The 22,964-nt window shown below is 42.2% G+C and overlaps 1 protein-coding gene across 2 annotated transcripts in view; it reads right to left on the bottom strand.

The window, feature by feature from the left end:
• LOC126272054 (SH2 domain-containing protein 3C) overlaps nt 1-22,964 on the bottom strand; it is a 950,261-nt gene that overhangs the window by 594,898 nt on the left and 332,399 nt on the right. For both annotated transcript variants that reach the window (XM_049974570.1, XM_049974571.1), the window contains exon 2: nt 14,096-14,253. In XM_049974570.1, the coding sequence (XP_049830527.1) occupies nt 14,096-14,253 (158 nt within the window). The remainder of the gene's footprint in view (nt 1-14,095; nt 14,254-22,964) is intronic.

The raw sequence follows: 22,964 nt of genomic DNA, 5'->3' as shown, positions 1-22,964 counted from the left end.
CTAGCACAGGTGCACTGGAGATACCCCATCACAAAAGCATCTTTGCTAACTGGTTGTCAGAAAGCACAGAGATAATTCTGAGCACAGGAACAGTGTTAATGGATGCTATAAATTTGGAAAGCAGTTCTCCGTAGTTATGAGGCACCGTACACTATGACAACCGGCGACAGCAGCGGACAGCTGCGTCGAAATGGGTGCACATTTAGGCAGGCTGTGATATCCTCACGTGCTTGAATACTTACATAGCGCTGGTACATACAGAAAATCATGTGATAGTGACATGCACGCATACATATGGCGGTAGTATTGTTTACTCAAGGTATAAAAGGGCAGTGCATTGACGGAGCTGTCATTTGTACTCAGATGATTCATGTGGAAGGGTTTCCGATGTGCTTATAGCTGCACGACGGGAATTAACAGACTTTGAACACGGAATGGTCTAGTTCGAACTAGACGCATGAGATGTCCTATTTTGGAAATCGTTTGGGAATTCAGTATTCCGGCATCAACAGGGTCAATAGTATGCCGAGAAAACAAAATTTCAGGAATTATCTTTCACCACGGACAATCCAGTGGCCGACGGCCTTCACTTAACGACCGAGAGCAGCGGCGTTTGCATAGATTGTCAGTGCTAACAGACAAGCAACACTGCTTGAAATAACCTCAGAAATCAATATGGAACGTATTACGAACGTGCCCATTAGGACAGTGCAGCGAAATTTGGCCTTAATGAGCAATGGTAGCAGACGATCGACGAGAGACCCTTTGCCACCAGCACGACTTCTACTTTTACATCTACATGGACACTCTGCAAATCACACTTACGTTCCCGGCAGAGGGTTCATCGAACCACCTCCGCAGTAATTCTCTGTTATTCCACTCTCGAACAGCGCGTGGAGAAAACGAACACCTATATCTTTCTATGCGAGCTCTAATTTTCCTGATATTATTACGATAATCTTCTCCCTATGTAGGTCGGCACCAACAAAATATTTTCGCATTCGCAGGAGAGGTTGGTGATTGAAATTTCATGAGTAGATCCCGCTGCAACGAGAAAAGCCTTCGTTTTAATGACGTCCACCCCAAATCCCGTATCATTAATTTGACACTCTCTACCCTATTTCCCGATAATACAAAACGTGCTGCTCTTCTTCGAACTTTCCCGAAGTGTTCTGTCAATCCTGCTGGTAAGGATCCCACACCGCGCAACAGTACTCCAAAAGAGGAGGGATAAGTGTAGTGTAGGAAGTCTCTGTGTTCTGCCAATAAATCGGAATCTTTGGTTCGCCTTCCCCACAACTTATTCTGTGTGTTTTTTTTCCTATTGCCGGCCGGTGTGGCCGAGCGGTTCTAGGCGCTACAGTCTGAAACCGCGCGACTGCTACGGTCGCAGGTTCTAATCCTACCTCGGGCATGGATGTGTGTGATGGCCTTAGGTTAGTTAGGTTTAAGTAGTTCTAAGTTCTAGGGGACTGATGACCTCAGAAGTTAAGTCCCATAGTGCTCAGAGCCATTTGAACCATTTTTTTCCTATTTAAGTTCCTAGGAATTTAGCTGAATTTACGGGCTCTAGATTGGATTGATTTATTGTGTAACAGAAGTTTAACGGATTGCTTGTACCAATCATGTGAATGACGATACACTTTTCATTATTTAGGGTCAATTGCCAATTTTTGTACCATACAACTATCCTTCCTAAATCGTTTTGCAATTTGTTTTGATCTTCTGATGACTTTACTAGATGACAAATGACAGCATCATCTCCAAACAACCGAAGACGGCTACTCAGATTGTCTCCTAAATCCTTTACATACACTGAAGACCCAAAGAAACTGGTACACCTGTCTAATATCGTGTAGGGCCCCCGCGAGCACGAAGAAGTGTCGAAACACTACGTGGCATGGACTCGACTAATGTCTGAAGCATGTGGCTGAGGGACAGTGTCAGCCACAGACAGCGCCTGGAACCTGTTTAACTGACTAACCATGGAGGCCTTACGTTCGGCCCCCTGGGACGTCTTTTACCGCCTGCCACGTCCCGAGTGAGTGTGGCCCCATGACAGTGTGATCCGTGTTTACCTGGAATGAACTGGGTACTCTGGTCCAATTGAACCGATCACTGCCTGCTAATGATTATGCTAGGCTACTTGGAGACTATTTGCAACCATTCATGGACTTCATGTTCCGAAATAACCGTGGAATTTTTTAAGTGACCGTACGCCACGTCACCGGGCCACAATTGCTTGCTATTGGTTTGAAGAACATTCTGGACAATTCGAGCGAATGATATGGCCACCCAGATCACCCGACACGAATCACGTTGAACATTTACAAGACATGATCGAGAGATCAGTTCTGGCACAAAACCCATGACTTTTATCACTTCCGTATATACTGTCGGTACCCACACGGGATGATAGCTAACTTCTTAGTCTAATTGCGGTTGATTGCCAACGTAAGTAACGTAGAGAAAATATCCTCGGAGCTGCCAACATGAATAACGTAGAAGTAAATATCCTCGGGGTAGTGAAGCAGCTTAAATCACTTAATAAAAGCAAGTCTCCTGGTCCAGACAGTATACGAATTATGTTCCTTTCCGAGTATGCTGATGCATTAGCTCCATACTTGGTAATCATATACAACCGTTCGCTCGACGAAAGATCCGTACCAGAAGACTGGAATGTTGCACAGATCACACCAGTATTCAAGACAGGTAGTAGTAGTAATCCACTAAATTACAGGCCCAAATCATTAACGTCGATATGCAGCAAGATTTTGGAACATATATTGTGTTCAAACATGATGAATTACCCCGAAGAAAACTGTTTATTGACACACAATCAACATCGTTCTTGTGAAACACAAGTAGCTCTTTATGCGCAGGAAGTGCTGAGTGCTATTGACGAGGGATTTGAGATCAACTGCGTATTTCTGGATTTCCAGAAGGCTTTTGACACTGTACCACACAAGCACCTTAAAGTGAAATTACGTGCTTATGGAATATCGTCTCAGTTATGTGACTGGATTTGTGATTTCCTGTCGAAGAGGTCACAGTTCGTAGTAACTGACGGAAAGTCATCGAGTAAACAGAAGTGATCTCTGATGTTCCCGAAGATAGTGTTATAGGCCCTTTGCTGATCCTTATCTATATAAACGATTTGGGAGACAAACTGAGCAGGCGTCTTAGGTTCTTTGCTGATGACGCTGTCGTTTATCGACTAATGAAGTCATCAGAAGATCAAAACATATTGCAAAACGATTTAGAAGAGATATCTGAATGATGCGAAAATTGGCAGTTGACTGTAAACAACAAAAAGTGTTAGGTCATCCACGTGAGTGCTAAAAGGAATCCGTTAAACTTCGTTACACGATAAATCAGTCAAATCCAAGGACCGTAAATTCAACTGAATACTTAGGTATTACAATTACGAACAACTTAAATTGTAAGGAACACATAGAACATGTTCCGGAAAGGGCTACCCTAAGACTGCGCTTTATTGGCAGGACACTTAGAAAATGTAACATATCTTCTAAGGACACTGCCTACAGTACGCTTGTCCGTCCTCTTTTAGAATACTGCTTCGCGGTGTGGGATCCTTACCGGATAGGACTTTGCGGAGTACATCGAAAAAGTTCAAAGAAGGGCAGCACGTTTTGTATTATCGTTAAATTTGGGAGAGAGTGTCACTGAAATGATACAGAATTATGACTGGGCATCATTAAAAGAGAAGTTTTCCTTTGCGGCAGAATCTTTTCACGAAATTCCAGTCAATAACTTTCTCCTCCGAATGCGAAAATCTTTTGTTGCCACTGATCTACATAGGGAGAAACGATCACCACGATAAAATAAGGGAAACCAGAGCTCGTACGGAAAGATATAGGTGTTCGTTCTTTCTGTTCGCTATACGAAATTGGAATAGTAGAGAATTGTGAAGATGGTTCGATGAACCCTCTTTCAGGCACTTAAATGTGATATGCAGAGTATCCATGTAGATGTAGATTGTTGTGAACAAATTTCACAAAGGAGTAAATGTAGCGCAAGACAGTTATCAACATGACCTACTGTTTAAACAGCAGGCTACATGAGGATCTAGAGTTGTGCGTCAAGCCCTCACGATTAAATGTTTCATGAACCTGGAAGAGTTAAGAATAAAATACGCCAACGGGCATGAACAGGAACTGATGAGAAAATAGACATTTTGGCAGTGACAACGCTCAATCTACATGTCACTATGAATCAGCTCGAGAGAGCAATTGGGATTATCCAATGGAATGAATGTCCTGCAAGCTGTTGCGGTGTTTTTACGTAAATTTTGTGCACTGATCAAGCAGCGTTTACAAACGGTGAGCAAATCTATCTTCGTATTTTGCGCTACTGGTCAGGTGGAAATCCATGGTGGTTGATAAAAGTAGGTAAACAATGGGTTTGTTCTGTCAACGCGTGACGCAGAATCTTCAAGAATCGCATCTTTGGTCCCTGCTTTATTAACGGGACTTTAAATAGCCACAACTATCGAGATTTCCTAACATATATGCTGCTGCAGTTGTTGGGAGGCTTTCTACTTGCACCAGACTTAGAACCTCTGGGCATTTATCAGAAGGTAAACTTAAAACAACTGCTCTACACCTAGCTCCGGCGACGCGAATGGGCCTGAAATTGATAATACGGTTCTCCTCGTGGCGGGACAGTGGTGTACAGCGCTTTTACCTTGTTGCTAACTGACCACGTTTCACAAACGTTATATCCTAAAATTCCTCTTTTTAAGGATCTTTTCCATGCTATAGTAAAAGGTATATAGCTCAGTTTAAAAACAAAAGCAAAAGGCTGTACCAGGCTACATATAAACGTCAAAAATTTCATGCATGCGCCAAAAAAATTAACCTTGCCTTAGGGAAAAAAGCAGCTGTATATATTTACTCGCTCTGGATAGAATATGGATATACTAAGCTGCCGCTATTATATGGAGATGCACACAGACATTGGTTTAGTACATTTCGAGGCGTTAATATTCCCATCTTCTATGTGGTAAAACTTTGAACCACCGACAGGTTTTTGATATGCATATGCCAGTTCCTTGAAATAGCATATTTTCGTAATTTGCAAAGTTATAAAATAAAAATAACCTGATGTGTCACTTTATCTTCATAAACTGTGTGTATTCCAATATGACGTCTCCTCCATTCAGCTTGTGACGTCGAACGCCGTCTGGCATGGTACTAGTCAACGGTTCGTATCAAGTTGTCAAAATAAGACAAGATGTAATGAGTGTTTTATGCTCGTGAGTTCTTTACGTCGTGAAATTCCACTCCACATCCACGTCAGTTCCATTTATATCAATATCCACTGCACTAAAAAGTTGTATTATTCCGGAATACTTTCAGTGGTTAACTTTAACCACTATAGTCCCTAAGCCACTTACTTGTTGACTCATCTGTGTAGTCTGTTAGAAGTGATACCGTTCACCAGCTACCAAATCATAATGGATTCGCTTCACAGCACGGGTATTAAACTTGTAGCTTTATGGAAGCGAGAGGAGTTAATTTTAGCAGGTATGCTGTATCGCCACCGGCGTTGTTTTGTGGTGCCGGTTACGAGAAATGCTACAGGGCTCGTTTGTCAGTGTCTAACGTGCTCCAAAGAAAATAACGCTGTAGACACCGGGATTTAAACACGAACAGAGGTGTCATGGAGAAATCTAGGCTATTTTTGCTTCTGTATCAGTATTCAAACCTGGATCTACGCTTTTCGCCTGTTGCGCGCTACTAATTATGTATCTCATACGCTGCATATAATAAGAAAATGTTACTTCAGTTCATGGATTTAACGTTTCAGTTTTGTTCGGTTACTTCTTAGTAAGTATCAGCTTGAAATCTCCTGATCAGTTAACACAGGGACTGCCTCTAAGCCTCTCATTTCCTCAAAAATGTCCGTCAGCTGCACTCGCTACCATCTGGGCATCCTTGATGGCAAGAGGGGAATAAAATAAATAATGAACTATTTTTGAATATGTGGGACTAATCAGAGCTGTAATGTGACGTCACAACGACTAGACAATGACGTCTGTTTTCAAGATACTGTTTAGAAAGAATAACGAAACGTACAAGTGCTTTAATAATTGTCATAGTTGGGACGAAATGTTACGAAATTCATGAAGTAAAACTAGAAAAATCTTAATACTGGCGCCTATTTGCGAATATATCCTGAAAGAGAAAATTTATTTCGCATAGTGTGAACTGCAGATTAAAAACATTACAGTGCCTCTTCCACAGGTAAACGACTGATGTATAAATCCGATGACATTCCCAACAAACTTCTGCCGAAAGACGTACCGTCTGACTTTCGGATGACACACATCATCTATTATACCTTTATTTAATCTTACTGAAAGTCACCATTCGCTCTAAAATCATAATTTTTACTTACTAAACAAAATCAGGTGTCTTTCAATATTTCCGTTCACATTTTCTTGTGTTTAATTTCACAAATTGTTGGTTACACATAAAACGTCACGGCAGTGTTTTTCCTCAACGGACACCTTCTATCAGTCTTTCATTTTGTACGCAACTTACTTGTCAGCAACAGATGAATGATGCACATGTTCCACTAAATCAGAAACGAAGTAAATGTAAACAACGTTTATTATTAGTTACACATTTAAGAGGCATGCTGCAGAATCGAAGTATCTAGATGACCTCCCAAGGGGAGAAAGTAGATGGAGGGACCAAAGGAAAGCATTACCACAAAAAAGCGTTCTTTCCCCTGTTCTGTGCAATATGTAAACAAACGACCAGTGACACTCGCCGCAAATAAAAATACTCATATATGCAGACGACGCCGCCATTACTTATCAAGGAAGAACGTTTCAAGAGGCTGAAAGAGAGCTGACTGAGGTTTTGCAAACCTTTGGGAGCTACTCTAAAGAAAATCACCTGCGACCTAGTCCAGGAAAAAGTGTTGTTGTTGTTGTTGTTGTCTTCAGGCCTGAGACTGGTTTGATACAGCCCTCCATGCTACTCTGTCCTGTGCAAGCTTCTTCCTCTCCCAGTACCTACTCCAACCTACATCCTTCTGAATCTGCTTAGTGTACTCATCTCTCGGTCTCCCTCTACGATTTTTACCCTCCACGCTGCCCTCCAATGCTAAATTTGTGATCCCTTGATGCCTCAAAACATGTCCTACCAACCGATCCTTCTTCTAGTCAGGTTGTGCCACAAACTTCTCTTCTCCCCAATCCTATTCAATACCTCCTCATTAGTTACGTGATCTATCCACCTTATCTTCAGTATTCTTCTGTAGCACCACATTTCGAAAGCTTCTATTCTCTTCTTGTCCAAACTATTTATCGTCCATGTTTCACTTCCATACATGGCTACACTCCAAACAAATACTTTCAGAAACGACTTCCTGATACATAAATCTATATTCGATGTTAACAAATTTCAGAAACGCTTTCCTTGCCATTGCCAGTCTACATTTTATATCCTCTCTACTTGGACCATCATCAGTTATTTTACTTCCTAAATAGCAAAACTCCTTTACTACTTTAAGTGTCTCATCTCCTAATCTAATTCCCTCAGCACCATCCGATTTAATTTGACTACATTCCATTATCCTCGTTTTGCTTTTGTTGATGTTCATCTTATATCCTCCTTTCAAGACACTGTCCATTCCGTTCAACTGCTCTTCCAAGTCCTTTGCTCTCTCTGATAGAACCTCAAAGTTTTATTTCTTCTCCAAGATTAATATCTACTCCGAATTTTTCTTTTGTTTCCTTTACTGCTTGCTCAATATACAGATTGAATTATACCGGGGAGAGACTACAACCCTGCCTCACTCCCTTCCTAACCACTGCTTCCGTTTCATCCCCCTAGACTCTTATAACTGCCATCTGGTTTCTGTACAAATTGTAAATAGCCTTACGCTCCCTGTATTTCACCCCTGCCACCTTCAGAATTTGAAAGAAACTATTCCAGTTAACATTGTCAAAAGCTCTCTCTAAGTCTACAAATGCTAGAAACGTAGGTTTGCCTTTTCTTAATCTTTCTTCTAAGATAAGTCGTAAGGTCAGTATTGCCTCACGTGTTCCAACATTTCAACGGAATCCAAACTGATCCTCCCCGAGGTCCACATCTACTAGTTTTTCCATTCGTCTGTAAAGAATTCGCGTTAGTATTTTGCAGCTGTGACTTATTAAACTGATAGTTCGGTAATTTTCACATCTGTCAGCACCTGCTTTCTTTGGGGTTGGAATTATTATATTCTTCTTGAAGTCTGAGGGTATTTCGCCTGTCTCATACATCTTGCTCACCAGCTGGTAGAGTTTTGTCATAACTGGCTCTCCCAAGGCCGTCAGTAGTTCTAATGGAATGTTGTCTACTCCGGGGACCTTGTTTCGACTCAAGTCTTTCAGTGCTCAGGAAAAAGTATACACATTCAATCTGTGTAACAGGAAGGTCACATGAGAGCTGGAAATAGAATGGAGAAGGACTAGAGTAGACCATTACAGCAACCCAAAATATTTGGGAGTCAGCCTCACTATATCGTATATTCTCATTAAAAATAAAAAAACGCCACTGAACTTAAAAGAAAAATATGTGCAACAAACAATATTATACGTAAACTGGCCATATCAACATGCAAAGCGCAGCCTTAAGTTCTTCGATCGTCAGCAACAGGTCTCTGGTTTGCAGCCGGGCACCAGTATGAGAGGCTTTTTGTCACTGCAGACAAGTAGCCGTCACTTTAAATGAGACAGTCGGGATCGTCTGAGGCTTACACTAATCCACAACACTTACCCACTTGCGACCATAAAACCACCAGATGTCAGACGCAAAACAGCAAGGAAAAAACAGCACACGCAAAACAGCAAGGAAAAAACAGCACACCAAAACGAGGCACTTAATGTATAACCAACAAACAGTTCCAACTCGTCTAAACTCAAGGAAGAAATTTCTCCAACAGACATTACCGCAAGAAGGCCGATCCGAGACCAGCAGCGTGTCCTTATGGTTGGACTCCTACAAAAAGGAACCCTATAACCCAAAGATGAAATCACACAAGGGCAGTAATTATAGTGTAAGACGAGGAGAGCACTAAACATATTAAGAACAGGAGTCGCAAAATGTGAAGTCAACATGTTTAAATGGGGCTACTCTGAAGATGGCCAGCATGAGTACGGAAAAACACAGACGACTGAATATTTGCTCTTCTGTCCAAGCATGGAGTCCGATAGCACAGCGGAGATCTACTGTTGTGCAATGACAAGGCTATCAGAGTTGTAGAGATCTGGAAGAAGAGAGTACAGACGTTCTTTCCCGGATACAGATGGTAAGGTAAAGTAAGTTAAGTATCTGAAATAAGAAGATTATTTATCCTCTGGTGTTATAATGCGTTTCACAGATCCCTCATATTGTACGCATTCGCATAATTTATTTCTGCGGCTCGACATCCTTCGTGTCGTCACGCGGTAATTACAATGAAGCCCCAAAGAAACTTGCATAGGCATGGGTATTCAAATACAGAGATATGTAAACAGGCAGAATTTGGTACTACAGTCGGCAACGCCTATATAAGACAACAAGTGTCTGCCACCGTTGTTAGATCGGTTACTGTTGCTATAAAGGCAGGTTATCAAGATTTAAGTAAGTTTCAACGTGGTGTGTTACAGTCGGCACACGAGCGATGGGGTACAGCATCTCTTGCTATAAAGGCAGGTTATCAAGATTTAAGTAAGTTTCAACGTGGTGTGTTACAGTCGGCACACGAGCGATGGGGTACAGCATCTCCAAGGTAGCGATTAAATGGGGATTTTCCCTTACGGCCATTTCACGAGTGTACCGTGAATATAAGGAACCCGCTAAAACATCGAATCTCCGACATCGCTGCGACCGGAAAAAGATCCTGCAAGAACGGGACCAGCGACCATTGAACAGAATCATTCAAAGTGACAGAAGTGCAACCCTTCCACATGTTGCTGCAGATTTCAATGCTGGACCATCAACAAGTGTCAACTTGCGAACCATTCAACGAAATATCATCGGTATGGGCTTTTGGAGTCGAAGGCCCACTCGTGGACCCTTGATGATTGTACGACACAAAGCTTTACGCCTCGCCAGAGCCCGTCAACATCTACACTGGATTGTTAAAAAAAAATGGTTCAAATGGCTCTGAGCACTATGGGACTTAACATCTGTGGTCATCAGTCCCCTAGAACTTAGAACTACTTAAACCTAACTAACCTAAGGACATCACACACATCTATGCCCGAGGCAGGATTCGAACCTGCTACCGTAGCAGTCGCGCGGCTCCGGACTCAGCCCCTAGAACCGCGAGACCACCGCGGCCGGCAATGGATTGTTAATGACTGGAAACATGTTGCCTAGTCTGGCGAGCCTCGTTTTAAACTGTATCGAGTAAATGAACGTATACGGGTATGAGAACAACCTCATGAATCCATGAACCCTGCATGTGAGCAGGGGAGTGTCAAAGCTTGTAGGTGCTCTGTGTGAGAGCGATATGGGACCCCTGATACGTCTACACACGACTCTGACAGATGACACGTACGTAAGCATCCTGTCTGATCACCTGCATCCATTCATGTCCATTGTGCATTCCGACGGACTTGGGCAATTCGAGAAGGACAATGCGACACCCCATACGTCCAGAATTGCTACAGCGTGGCCCAGGAACACTCTTCTGAGTTTAAACACTTCGCTGGCCACCAAACTCCACACATGAACGTCAGGGAGCATATTTTTGAAGCTTTGCAGCGTGCTGTTCATAAGAGAACTCCACCCCTCGTACTCTTACGGATTTATGGACAACTGTGCAGAATTCGTGGGGTCAGTTCCCTCCAGCACTACTTCAGACTTTAGTCGAGTCCACGCCACCTCATGTTGCGGCACTTCTGCGTGCTCGCGGCGGCCCTGCTCTATATTAGACAGGTGCACCAGTTTCTGTGGCTCTTCAGTGTATAGCCTGGTAGTGATGAACATAAAGCCGTGTAAGCCATCAGCCTGTGAGTAGATCAGATTTTGTTCTGTGTATTTTTATTGTTTGTGTAATGCATTTCTGAACTGTACGTATAGAGCACCTGGGCATTTGCATAAACTGGTGGCCCCAAGCCACACGGGCACTCTGATTAGTTGGCGTGCTGCCAGACATTCGTTAGCCCACGGCACGAACTGGGTACACATGTGACTAATATCCAAGACTTGCTAATCAATCCAAACATTTTATATTACACTAGAACGTTGTAGATAGAAACAATACCAATGAAACGAATGTACCCTTTGACAAAATTTTTGTATCTTTGTCTCTTCCTTTACCTATCGTTTATGTTGTTAGCTCTCAGTTTTGCATCATCCAACTGTGATTTCCTGTACACTTGAGGCTTTTGAGTCTGCTTTGACCTTCTGAAAAGTAATGTTTTATCTCTCTTTCATCAAACCTATGAATATCGATAGTCATCTGAAGTCCTATCTTTCTTGTCGTCAGAATTTCTCATAATTACGCAATAACTAGAAACTCTATTCCAGTTACACCGATTGTATAATTGTGGTTTCCAGTTGTAATGTAAATATCGCTACTATACGGCGTTGCTGGTAGTGTGGAAAGTGCAGGATATTAAATTTAGATTTTAGTTTACAGTTTCATTAATGAGTTATGCTACAAAAATATTTTATGTGTTGTTTTTGTTGTGGTCTTCAGTGGGGTAGATGAATCTGATGCGCCTCTGCACGACAGCCTATCCCATGCAAGCCTCTTTATCTATGCTTCACCACTGCAGTCCACATACATCTGGCCTTGCTCCTTGCAGTCAAACTCTCTCTCTTCCCTCATTCCTTCATCACGAAGTTGTTTCCTTGATGCCTCAGGATGTCCCCTATTAGCTGATCCCTTCTTTTAGTCAAGTTGCAGCATAACTTGCTTTTCTCTCAAATCCGAATAACGGTTAGTCATCCGATCTACCCATGTAATATTTAACATTCTTGTGTAGCATATTTCAAAAGCTTCTGTTCTTTTCCCGTCTCAGCAGCTTGTTGCCCACGTCCCACTTTCGTACAAGCCTACAATACCTTCAGAAAAGGCTCCTAGCAATTAATTTTATATTCGGTGTTAATAAATTTCTCTATTTCAGAAACGCTTGTCTGGCTGCTGTTAGTCTGCAGTCTACTTCGGCCATCATTTTGCTGCCCAAATGCAAAACTCGTGTCATACTTTTCTAATCCAGGGCCCCCGGCATTTCCAGATTTAATTCTATTACACTCCTTTTAGAACAATATTCATTCCGTAGAAAGTGACCTTCTAAATCCTTTTCCTGCCTTGAAAGGAATACAGTGTCATCAGAAAATCTAAAGGTATTCACCCCTTACTTTAATTTCCGTTCCAAATTTCTCATTGGTTTTCTTCACCTCTTTTGTTCAGTCCATCTTCTACTACTGTCTGTACTTTCCTTCCTTTTCCTACTAAATAATTTTACGTACCTCTGGTGTACAATATACACAAATATCTTTGTTTACAATCTCTCTCTTGTTGTAGTTGTAGTCATGTTTACGTTTGTAATATGTCAGTCACTGACTTACGAATCTGAATGAGTTATTTTGTCAGTGCGCTGAAATACCTAAATATTAGTTGCATTTACGTAAAAAGCATTTCCGTGCAAATAGTTATTTAATATTTGTTTGACATTTGGTTTCTATGTCAGAAATTAAAGTAAATGAGTCAGTATTTTTGGTAATTCAACCACTAAGGGGATGAAATAGTGAGTGAAAGCTTTTTTGGAAAACAAATCATTATTAAAACAATTTTAAAGCTTCATCTATGGAAATTGGTCTTTGACTTCTCGATTAGAAGAAAAAAATATCGGTTTCATTACTTTTTGGAAATTTCATCCCCAAGAGGGTAAAAAGGGAATGGAAGTTTTTACGAGAATATTTCGTCATATTAAAACATTTTAAAGTTAGATCTATTAAATTTTGTATTTACCTCCTAAAGAAATATGTGGAACGGGAGGAAATTTTCTATGAGAATATCACGTGAACTCAACAAGCGAGATTATCAAAGATCTCTGACTCTAACGGATTTTGGTCAGAAGCACATTCGTAATAGACCATGTCATGCCGCTGCGGCTTTCATTAGTGTATAAAATTTACACGATACTGCAGTTTGTGAACATAAAAACTGGATTAAAAGAAAACAAAAAAGTCTGTGCACACCATACAGTCAACGTGAGTGACGGAGCGAGCGCTAAGCCAGCGATTGGGGGACACATGGCGTATTAATGAACACCAACATGTGTCTGAATATCAGCGGTGTCTTCCTACTGTACTAGGCTGCAGTTGATGTTCGACTGCTTTGCTATTCCTTCTACCGAGTCATCTGAACTTGTTTCTTTCTTATTGCTCACCTTCCCCCCCTCCCCCCCTCTCTCTCTAGGTGTGTACGTGCTCAGTTTAATAAAGAGTAGTACTCGTGTTCTTGTATTGTACAGTTCCTCTGATTACCGTTGTGTACAGCAGTCGTTAGTAATCTTTCTGATATTGCCTTCTGTAAGTGAGAGTTTTCCTTTGCGGTAAGGCTTCGGTATAAGCTGTAATAGATTTTAGTGCCTTTAGATCTATATCAGTTTTCATTGGATTGTGTTAATGTGCCAATTTCACACAGTGAAATTACATTTAAAGACAACATTATTCTGTTAACTCGTCAGTCAACTTCAGAAAAGCATCATGTTGTTGCAGGCGACAAAATAATCACATGAAGATTGAGATAAAAGCTAACCTAGAGACGACGGTAATGATTTTAGCCTTCCTTTCGTCTAGTCATTATTTCGTAAAACTTGTTGAATTGTGTATATCTGAATAAAACATGACTCACTGATGTCGAGCCAAACACGCTTGGGCGATACGTATTCGTTTTCTGCTTAATCAGGGGGAAACCAGTCCCCATAAAGTAGTCTGCAAACCCGCCTGCTGGAAGAGCATCACTAACCGAACGATGAAGGGTCGCCGATTTCTTCTCGGACAGATCGTCGGTTTTCGTCAGTATGTACCGGTATTTTGAGCAGCTAGTGACACCTATTGACGGTTGCACCCACCTCGACGCCGTCGAACTTCTCGAAGAGCGCGGCGTACTGCGTCAGCTCCAGCACCTCGATCCACGTGCGCACGTCCATGTGCGGCCGCGACGGCGGCACTGCCATCTTGCGGCGCGACAGCGAACTCAGCGACGGGAACCGGAAGCTCCACGCGATGCCTGCGGACAAAGAGCGCGCTGTTTGAATCGCCGTTACATGCAGACTGCGGATCGTAGTTTCTGTACAAATTAATTAGCTATATGACCGTGACGTGGACGATGCGATAGACTATTAACCAAACAACTAGGAATAGGGGTGCTCCACAGCCAGCATGAATTTCTGTAATTACATATTACCTCAAGGGACACCTCCAAGCTGTGTTAAGAACTTTATTGTGTTGCCGGTTTCCAGTTTGCATCATCCTCATAGAAACTGGTGGCCAATAAACTACAAAATAACAATTAACGAGCTGAAAAACTTTGCCAGTAAAGTAATTAGTAAATCGTTAAAATATGTTAAATCCATTGTGGATGAGGAACTGCAAATCTCCTTTATGTAGGTATGATATACAACCAGTCGCTTCTTAAATTTGATATGATTTATTGCACCAATAATTTGTTTTCAAGCCACTTTATGCTAATCATCATATGGACAAGTTACAGGACTATAATTTTTTGTGGGCCATGTGCAGCTAATCTCTAGGGTGGTGCTGGCGAAAATAACGTATATTTAGGCAAAAGTCAACGAAATGCGTCCGAAACAAAAAGATCGCTATGTTTTTGAATACTTACAATTCATCGCATCTAAGTACAGATCAGAAATGCATGTAAAATAAAGTCTATTTTAGAAAGCTTACACACACACACGCGCGCGCGCACACACACACACACAATATGTAGAAACACTTGGCTTTACTAAACAAACACAAAATGCAAATACAAAACGTACGAGGATTCTAGTTATTCTCTTTGCCTACGCGATCTTTGACTTGAGATGCGTTAAATTAGAGAATACAATATGAAAAGAATAGATAAGGTACGCCAGAGAATATTGGAAATTGTTGACGTGTCTATACGTTAGCACTGTACGTTTAATACGAATCAAAAATAGTAAACCTTTTTCTACTTGTTTACTTATAACATTTTTATGCATGTTAACATGTGTAATGCTACAGTATAGCAATACATACAGCTTGTAATGTTCACTTGCGTCTATTATGCATGCTTCTAAATATTTTATTCTGTAATTTGATAAATCGTATGTAGTAGATCACCATATGGGAAAGCGCAATAATTATCATCCTGATGCTCCTTGTGTTTACGTTCAGTTCTTGTTTACTGCAAGACCAAGTGCATCTAAGAAATATATATATATATATATATATATATATATATATATATATATATATATATATATATGTGTGTGTGTGTGTGTGTGTGTGTGTGTGTGTGTGACCAAGATGCCTAAAATGTATATTATCAGAATGTAAAATATCAGTTCTTTCCCCAGCACCACGACTGTAGCTGCACGTGGGTGGTCCAGAAAAAAAAGTTCTATAATACCACCACCTGTGGATAAGAGTGCAGTAGCTCGAAAACTAGTTAATAGTGCAATGAATAGTATGTAGTTCAAAATAGCGACTGGTTATATATCTTATCTAAATAAACGGACAAAACAAGTCTTGGTACAAGACACACGAAACACGTTACCAATATGGTATGGATTTTCGTTGCATAAATGATCCAGCGGGATTCATACTCATCATGAACTGAAAACACAGCTTATAGGCTGTACCTGTTATACTCAGAAGTTTAATAATTTTGCACCATGTTACGTTGTAGAACAGTTTCTATAGGTTTCTATAGGTCCTGTGAAAGTGTCTGTAGCCTTCTTAATCGTGCCTCGACAATCAAGCGCGATGTCTCTGTTATCTTTACTTTCCCCAAAGCAAAAGCGATCGTCATCTACCTGAAGATGATAAGATGATCGAAATGGATACTTCATAAGGATTTTTAAGGGACGCTCAAAAATTTTCCGATTGCGGGCATTGTTGCAGCGCAGATGCAACCCAGCGCGATGCACATGCGGGTATATAAGCACCGACGTGTAGACAAAGGGTTAGTGTGGCCTACGAACGGAAACTTTGTGGTAGCCCCTTGTATAATAGCATCTTTGTTCAGATTATATAATCCGACTAATCTGAAAAAAATCTGCTATTGAAAAATTCCTTATTAAATACCTGGTTTCGATCCTCTTATATTTGCTCATAGATGTAGTACAGCGGTCATGAGAATTCCTGGGAGCAGAGCCTCGGATTTTTCAGTCCGCTTCTTAACATAGCCTTCACCTCTCAACGATGTGAGGAGTTGCCGGAAATGATACATGGTTCGGATTCCTTGTTAAACCGTAAGTTTCCTTAGCCTATTTGGATAATCGGGGTGGGTTAAGGACACGCAAGTCACCGAAGTGGCATCCATTTGAGAGATTAGCACCAGGGCCGTGAGCCACAGAAAACCAGACTGGATTCTTGTCAGCCACCCTGAAGGGCCGCCAGCCAGCACTATCAATCCTGTGGCTGACTCGGCATGGGAGAGGTAGTCTTTACTCCAGTGACGCTTCTTCCGAGTCGAGAATCGAGTGATCAGAGCCCCAGTCTAGAGTTTCTCTAATAAATTATTATTATTGGTTAAACAGATATGAATTAATTAATTAAAATGGAATGTTAATAGATAATATCTCTCCTAGTAAACATGACTTTTAAGAAAGCATTGAGTAATTTGTAAGTACTGGTTGAGAACACTACATGAATGTTCCTTGCCTAGCTGCAGGTAATACTATCGAAATAGTGAAACAGGACAGAAAAATTTTATTTCCTTTTCTAATTAAGCTGATCCCTGCCTTCCAGTATCGTCATTACATCAGACCAGCGAGTGCGCTAGTAGACGATATTGTTTCGAGGCCAATGACCCATCTGAATATTACGCGGTTCACATAGTAAAATTGCGCGGATTTTGAACGAACAAGATCGGAAAAAATGATCTCCGGGACCTATGAGCTATAATCTGATGGATTAAACGGCGAATGAAATTTAAGTATTCAGCCGTGACCACCAAACAATGCGCCATCTCTTTCTCTTCGATCCAGTCTGCAACTGGACTAAAAAAATGCGTAATAAAATCACACATAACATGAATACAAAGGAAAGAGATCTTCAAATGAAACACAGCTACTTAATATCAAACTAACATAATTATTCAACAAAAGCGTGCAATTTACACGAGTAGCACTTACACGGCTTGTCTCGGTAGGGAAGGACAAAAGAAAGAGAGCTAGTCGCGTTCCGATTTTTTTTATATCGTCAGACAAACGAATGTACCTTCTGCATTTTGTTTCACAGAGTTCTCTTCACTCATTTTAATTCAGAGATACTTCCCAAAATAATTCATAAATAATTAAAAATACATCATCTCATTAGTACACCGTTTCTTTCAATTAATATATACACTGAAGAGTCAAGGAAACTGGCACACCTGCCAAATATCGTGTGGGACCCCGCGAGCACGCTGAAGTGCCGCAACACGAAGTGTCAAGGACTCGACTAACATCTGAAGTAGTGCTGGGGAGAATTGACAGCATGAATCCTGCAGGGATGACCATAAATCCGTAAGAGTACCGTGGGGCGGAGGTCTCTTCTGGACGGCACGTTGTAAGGCATCCCAGATATGCTGAATGATAATCATGCCTGGGGAGTTTATTGGCCGGCGGTAGTGTTTATACTCAGAAGAGTGTTCCTGGAGCCACTCTGTAGCAATTCTGGATTATGGGGTGTCGCATTGTCCTGCTGGAAATGCTCAAGTCTGACAGAATGCACGATGGAGATGAATGGATGCAGGTGATCAGACTCTGACTGCTTACGTGCGTGTCACCTGTCAGAGGCGTATCTAGACGTACCAGAGATCCCATATCACTTCAACTGCATACGACCCACACCATTACAGAGCCTCCGCCAGCTTGAACAGTCCCCTGCTGATATTCAGGGTCCATTAGTTCACGATGTTGTCTCCATACACGTACACGCCCAACCGCTCCACATAATTTGAAACGAGACTCTTCCGACCAGGCAACATGTTTCTAGTCACCACCAGTCCAATGTCGGTGTTGAAGGGCCCAGACGAGGAGTAAAGCTTTGTGTCGTGCAGTCATCAAGGGTATACCAGTGGACCTTCGTTTCCGAAAGCCCATGTCGACGATGTTTCGTTGAATGGTTCACACGCTGAATGTTCCAGCGTAGCGACAAGCGCCGGCACTAAGATCAGGAACGATACAGCAGAGAGGGCTGAGAGACGACGTCAGCTCAAATGGTTCAAATGGCTCTGAGCACTATGGGACTTAACATCTGAGGTCAGCAGTCCCCTAGAGCTTAGAACTACTTAAACCTAACTAACCTAAGGACATCACACACATCCATGCCCGAGGCAGGATTCGAACCTGCGACCGTAGCAGTCGCGCGGTTCCGGACTGATCGCCTAGAACCGCGAGACCACCGCGGCCGGCGACGACGTCAGCCAATAGCACGCTGTCTAGGACGTCACCACGACAGGAGTGGCATCTACGCGAAGAGAATAAAAGCGACGTGCTGTCTAGCCGCGGCCGCACTAGAAGAGAGGACTAGAACAGTCGCACTAGAAGAGTGACACTGATATTAACGATAGCAGTGACTTATGAACTTGTGTGGTTAGCTTGCATGGAAATCGTATATACCAAAGGACATTGACATGTCTTCAATTGCCTGCGAAATCATGTAGAAACGAAAGTTAAGTATTGTCACTCCAATTATTGTAATGAACTCCGTCAATACATTACTGGCCATTAACATTGCTACATCACGAAGATGGCGTGTTACAGACGCGATATTTAACCGACAGGAAGAAGATGCTGTGATACGCAAATGACTAGCTTTTCAGAGAATTCACACAAGGTTGGCACCGGTGACGACACTTACAACGTGCTGACATGATGACACTTTCCAACCGATTTCGCATACACAAACAGCAGATGACCGGCGTTGCCTGGTGAAACGTTCTTGTGATGCCTCGAGTAAGGAGGAGAAATGCGTACCATTACGTTTCCGACTTTGATAAAGGTCGGATTGTAGCCTATCGCTATTTTGGTTTATCGTATCGCGACCTTGCTCCTCGCGTTGGTCGAGATCCAATGACTGTTAGCAGAATATGGAATCGGTGGGCTCAGGAGGGTAATATGGAACGCCGTGGATCCCAACGGGCTCATATCACTAGCAGTCGAGAAGACAGGCACCTTCTCCGCATGGCTGTAACGGATCGTGCAGCCACGTCTTGATCCCTGAGTCAACAGATGGGGACGTTTGCGAGACAACAACCATCTGCACGAAAAGTTCAACGACGTTTGCAGCAGCATGGACTATCAGCTCGGAGACCATGGCTGCGGTTACCCTTGACGCTGCATCACTCAACGAAGAACCTGAGTGCACGAATGGCAAAACGTCATTTTTTCGGATGAATACAGGTTCTGTTTACAGCATCATGATGGTCGCAGCTGTGTTTGGCGACATCGCGGTGAGCGCACATTGGAAGCGTATATTCGTCATCGCTATGCTGGCGTATCACCCGGCGTGATAGAATCGGGTGCCACTGGTTACACGTCTCGGTCACGTCTTGTTCGCATTGACGGCACTTTGAACAGTGGACGTTACATTTCAGATGTGTTAAGACCTGTGGGCCTACCCTTCATTCGATCCCTGCGAAACCCTACATTTCAGCAGGATAATGCACGACCGCGTGTTGCAGGTCCTGTACGGGCCTTTCTGGATACAGAAAATGTTCGACTGCTGCCGTGGCTAGCACATTCTCCAGATCTCTCACCAATTGGATACGTCTGGTCAATAGTGGCCGAGCAACTGGCTCGTTACAATACTCTTGATGAACTGTGGTATCGTGTTGAAGCTGCATGGGCAGCTGTACCTGTACACGCCATCCAAGCTTTGTTTGACTCAATGCCCAGGCGTATCAAGGCCATTATTACGGCCAGAATGTGGTTGTTCTGGGTACTGATTGCTCAGGATCTATGCACCCAAATTGTATGAAAATAATGAAAATATGATCACATGTCAGTTTCAGTATAATATATTTGTCCAATGAATACCCGTTTATCATCTGCATTTCTTCATGGTGTAGCAATTTTAATGGCCAGTAGTGTATGATTTACTTATATGTCGTCTAGTTATCCGAGAAAACAGCTTCCTAGGCACCCTATAACAGACGAGCGGGCAGGATTTCACAGTGGCACTTGTCGATGGCCCAGCATTAAAATCTGCAGCAATTGGTGGAAGGGTAGCGCTTCTGCCGAACTGAACGATTCTCCTCAGTCGACGTTGGTCCTGTTCTTGCAGAATCTTTTTCTGGCCGCAGCGGTGTCGGAGATCTGATGTTTTACCGGATTCCTGATACTCTCGTGAAATGGGCGTACGGGAAAATTCCCACTTCATCACTACCTCTGAGATGCTGTGTCCCATCGCCCGTGCCCCGTCTACAACACCACGTTCAAACTCACTTAAATCTTGATAACCTGCCACTGTAGCAGCAGTAACTGATCTAACAACTACGCCAGACACTTGTTGTCCTATAGGCTTTGCCGACCGCAGCGACGTATTCTGCCTGTTTACATATCTCTCTGTGTATTTGAATACGCATGAATATACCAGTTTCTTTGGTGCTTCAGTGTATACTTATTAATATATGTAAAATTATTTGTAATATTTTCTGGCGTCAATTTAAATTGGGGCTACGTTTTTATACATTTATAAAGTAGCATTTCACCAGCTTTCAGTGTTCCTCGCTCCACCAGGCGCAAACTCGAGGGAATCAATTGCTGGGATGCTAAGCTGAAGTTGAGAGAGACTATCTCTGAGCTGTGACTGCACTCAGGTGGTGTATAGGGCGACACAAAGTGTGTCCTCTAGAAGACACGGGACATAGCCAACGCAGAAGAGCGCCCGAATTCTATGACTCAGGTGCAACACAGTTGAGGCTACACTCTTGAGAGGGCGCGCTGACAGCAGCTATGTTATGTCTCAGCGTTACGTCACACAAGTAGTTTTGACATTGAAATTCACCCACCATAAACACCCGATCCAGCAGATAGTTCGTCGTTACTTAAAGACAGTAGCTGAAGACCATATCTCAGCAAGCGTCAACAAAGGCCGACAAGAAGGGCCGTACTGGACATTATGCAGCATGGTTCAGAATGAATACACGGTTTTAAGGCTTTGTAGCATTTATTACATTCCAATTTTAAAGAAGATACATAACATGAACAGGCGACACATGTCTGCTACTGAAGAATAAATTTTAGTCGCAAAAGACGGAACAAGAAACAGTGCTTTGCAAGGAAAGAGGACCCATTTCTAAACAAGATTTTAATGGCTGTTGAAACTTGGGTGTACCATTTTGTACCAAAGTCCAAAAGACAAACAACGGAATGGAAGAATTTGTAGGAAAATGTCTCAAACAAGAAGACCAAGACTTGTTTGCATCAGGTATAAGAAACACAGTTTATCGTAAGGGACACATGTATCAATATTAGTGTGGTTATGCTGAAGTATAGTAAAAGTCTGTAAAAGTCTTACGTAGTAAAAATACACGCTATTTCTCTACATCAAATTGTCTCTTTAATTACTGAATGTCCGTTGAACCGTGCTGTATTGTCCCTTACATGCTGTCGCCTGATCCCTGGACGAACAGGGTCGGGCTGCCTCTGACGCGATCTGTTGGCTAGTAAACCAGGACATTGATTTTTAACTTTTCCCTTTTTTATTTTACTGGTTGTTTATAATTTTTGTTTCTAATTGATACATGTGATTGTCCAAGAGCATCAATCGCTATACAAATTCCTCTCATACCAAATCATTTTTGTTCTGGTTACCACATATTGGGGGTTAAAAGGAAATTGTTGGGATTGCATTCTTCCAGTTCAGGGGTCGATCATGGATATTTCTCTCAGGGTAATCGGATTTCTACAGGGTCGCAATCACTAGCCTCAGTGTTGTGACTTAAAGCTGGCCGGACGCACACAGATATGACTCCTGCAATGTTGGAACGTGCAGACACTCTTCATCGAGATCATCAAACAAACAGACGATTCTGTCGGTCTGTACATCCGAGAGGAGCTCACAAAACTTCATTGGCCTGTTATTCCTCATCCACTCTGCCTACCAGACCTCGTACCTTGCGACTTCCATCTGTTTGGCCCAATGGAAGAGGTACTCCGCGGGATGATGGGGAGGTTGCTGAAGCAGCGAGACGTTGGCTCCGACGTCGACCAGATGGGTGGTACCAGGCGGGCGTACAGGCCCTCTCAGTAAGGTGGCGAGGGACGTCGCAGTGAAAGAAGACTATTTTCAAAAATAGCGTTTTGTATCCAAAAGAGTGGAGAATAATGTAGTGTATCGGAATGCTGAATAAAACCAACGTGCTTTCAGAAAAAAATGTATTGCCTTACTTTTTGAACACCCATCGCACATACACAGAAACAGGACAAGGTACTATATTTAGAAGGCAATACTCAGGGCGTTTTTTACTTTGTCCAGTATTTTCTTCATTATATGTATCAAATAACTCGAAAAACAGATTTTTTTGCTTCCTCAATAAAGCTGAATTTTCACTCTTACAAAAAAATTTTAGTGGATGGAAATTTCATCGATTTATGCAGCGCTTTTGCAGTTCTCATAAAACTAAATTATTTTTCGCTTTCAGATATTTGGCCTCTTTTTTGGTAGAACTCTCAAAGTTAAGAAATCAGAAGTCCTTGTGGAACCTTCACAACGTGGCATTAAAACAAAATAAACAATGACATA

This window comes from Schistocerca gregaria, chromosome 5 (assembly GCF_023897955.1).
Source record: "Schistocerca gregaria isolate iqSchGreg1 chromosome 5, iqSchGreg1.2, whole genome shotgun sequence".
NCBI classification, from domain to species: domain Eukaryota; kingdom Metazoa; phylum Arthropoda; class Insecta; order Orthoptera; family Acrididae; genus Schistocerca; species Schistocerca gregaria.
The sequence above is the reverse complement of the archived record's forward strand: the minus strand, read 5'-3'. Positions and strand labels throughout refer to the sequence as shown.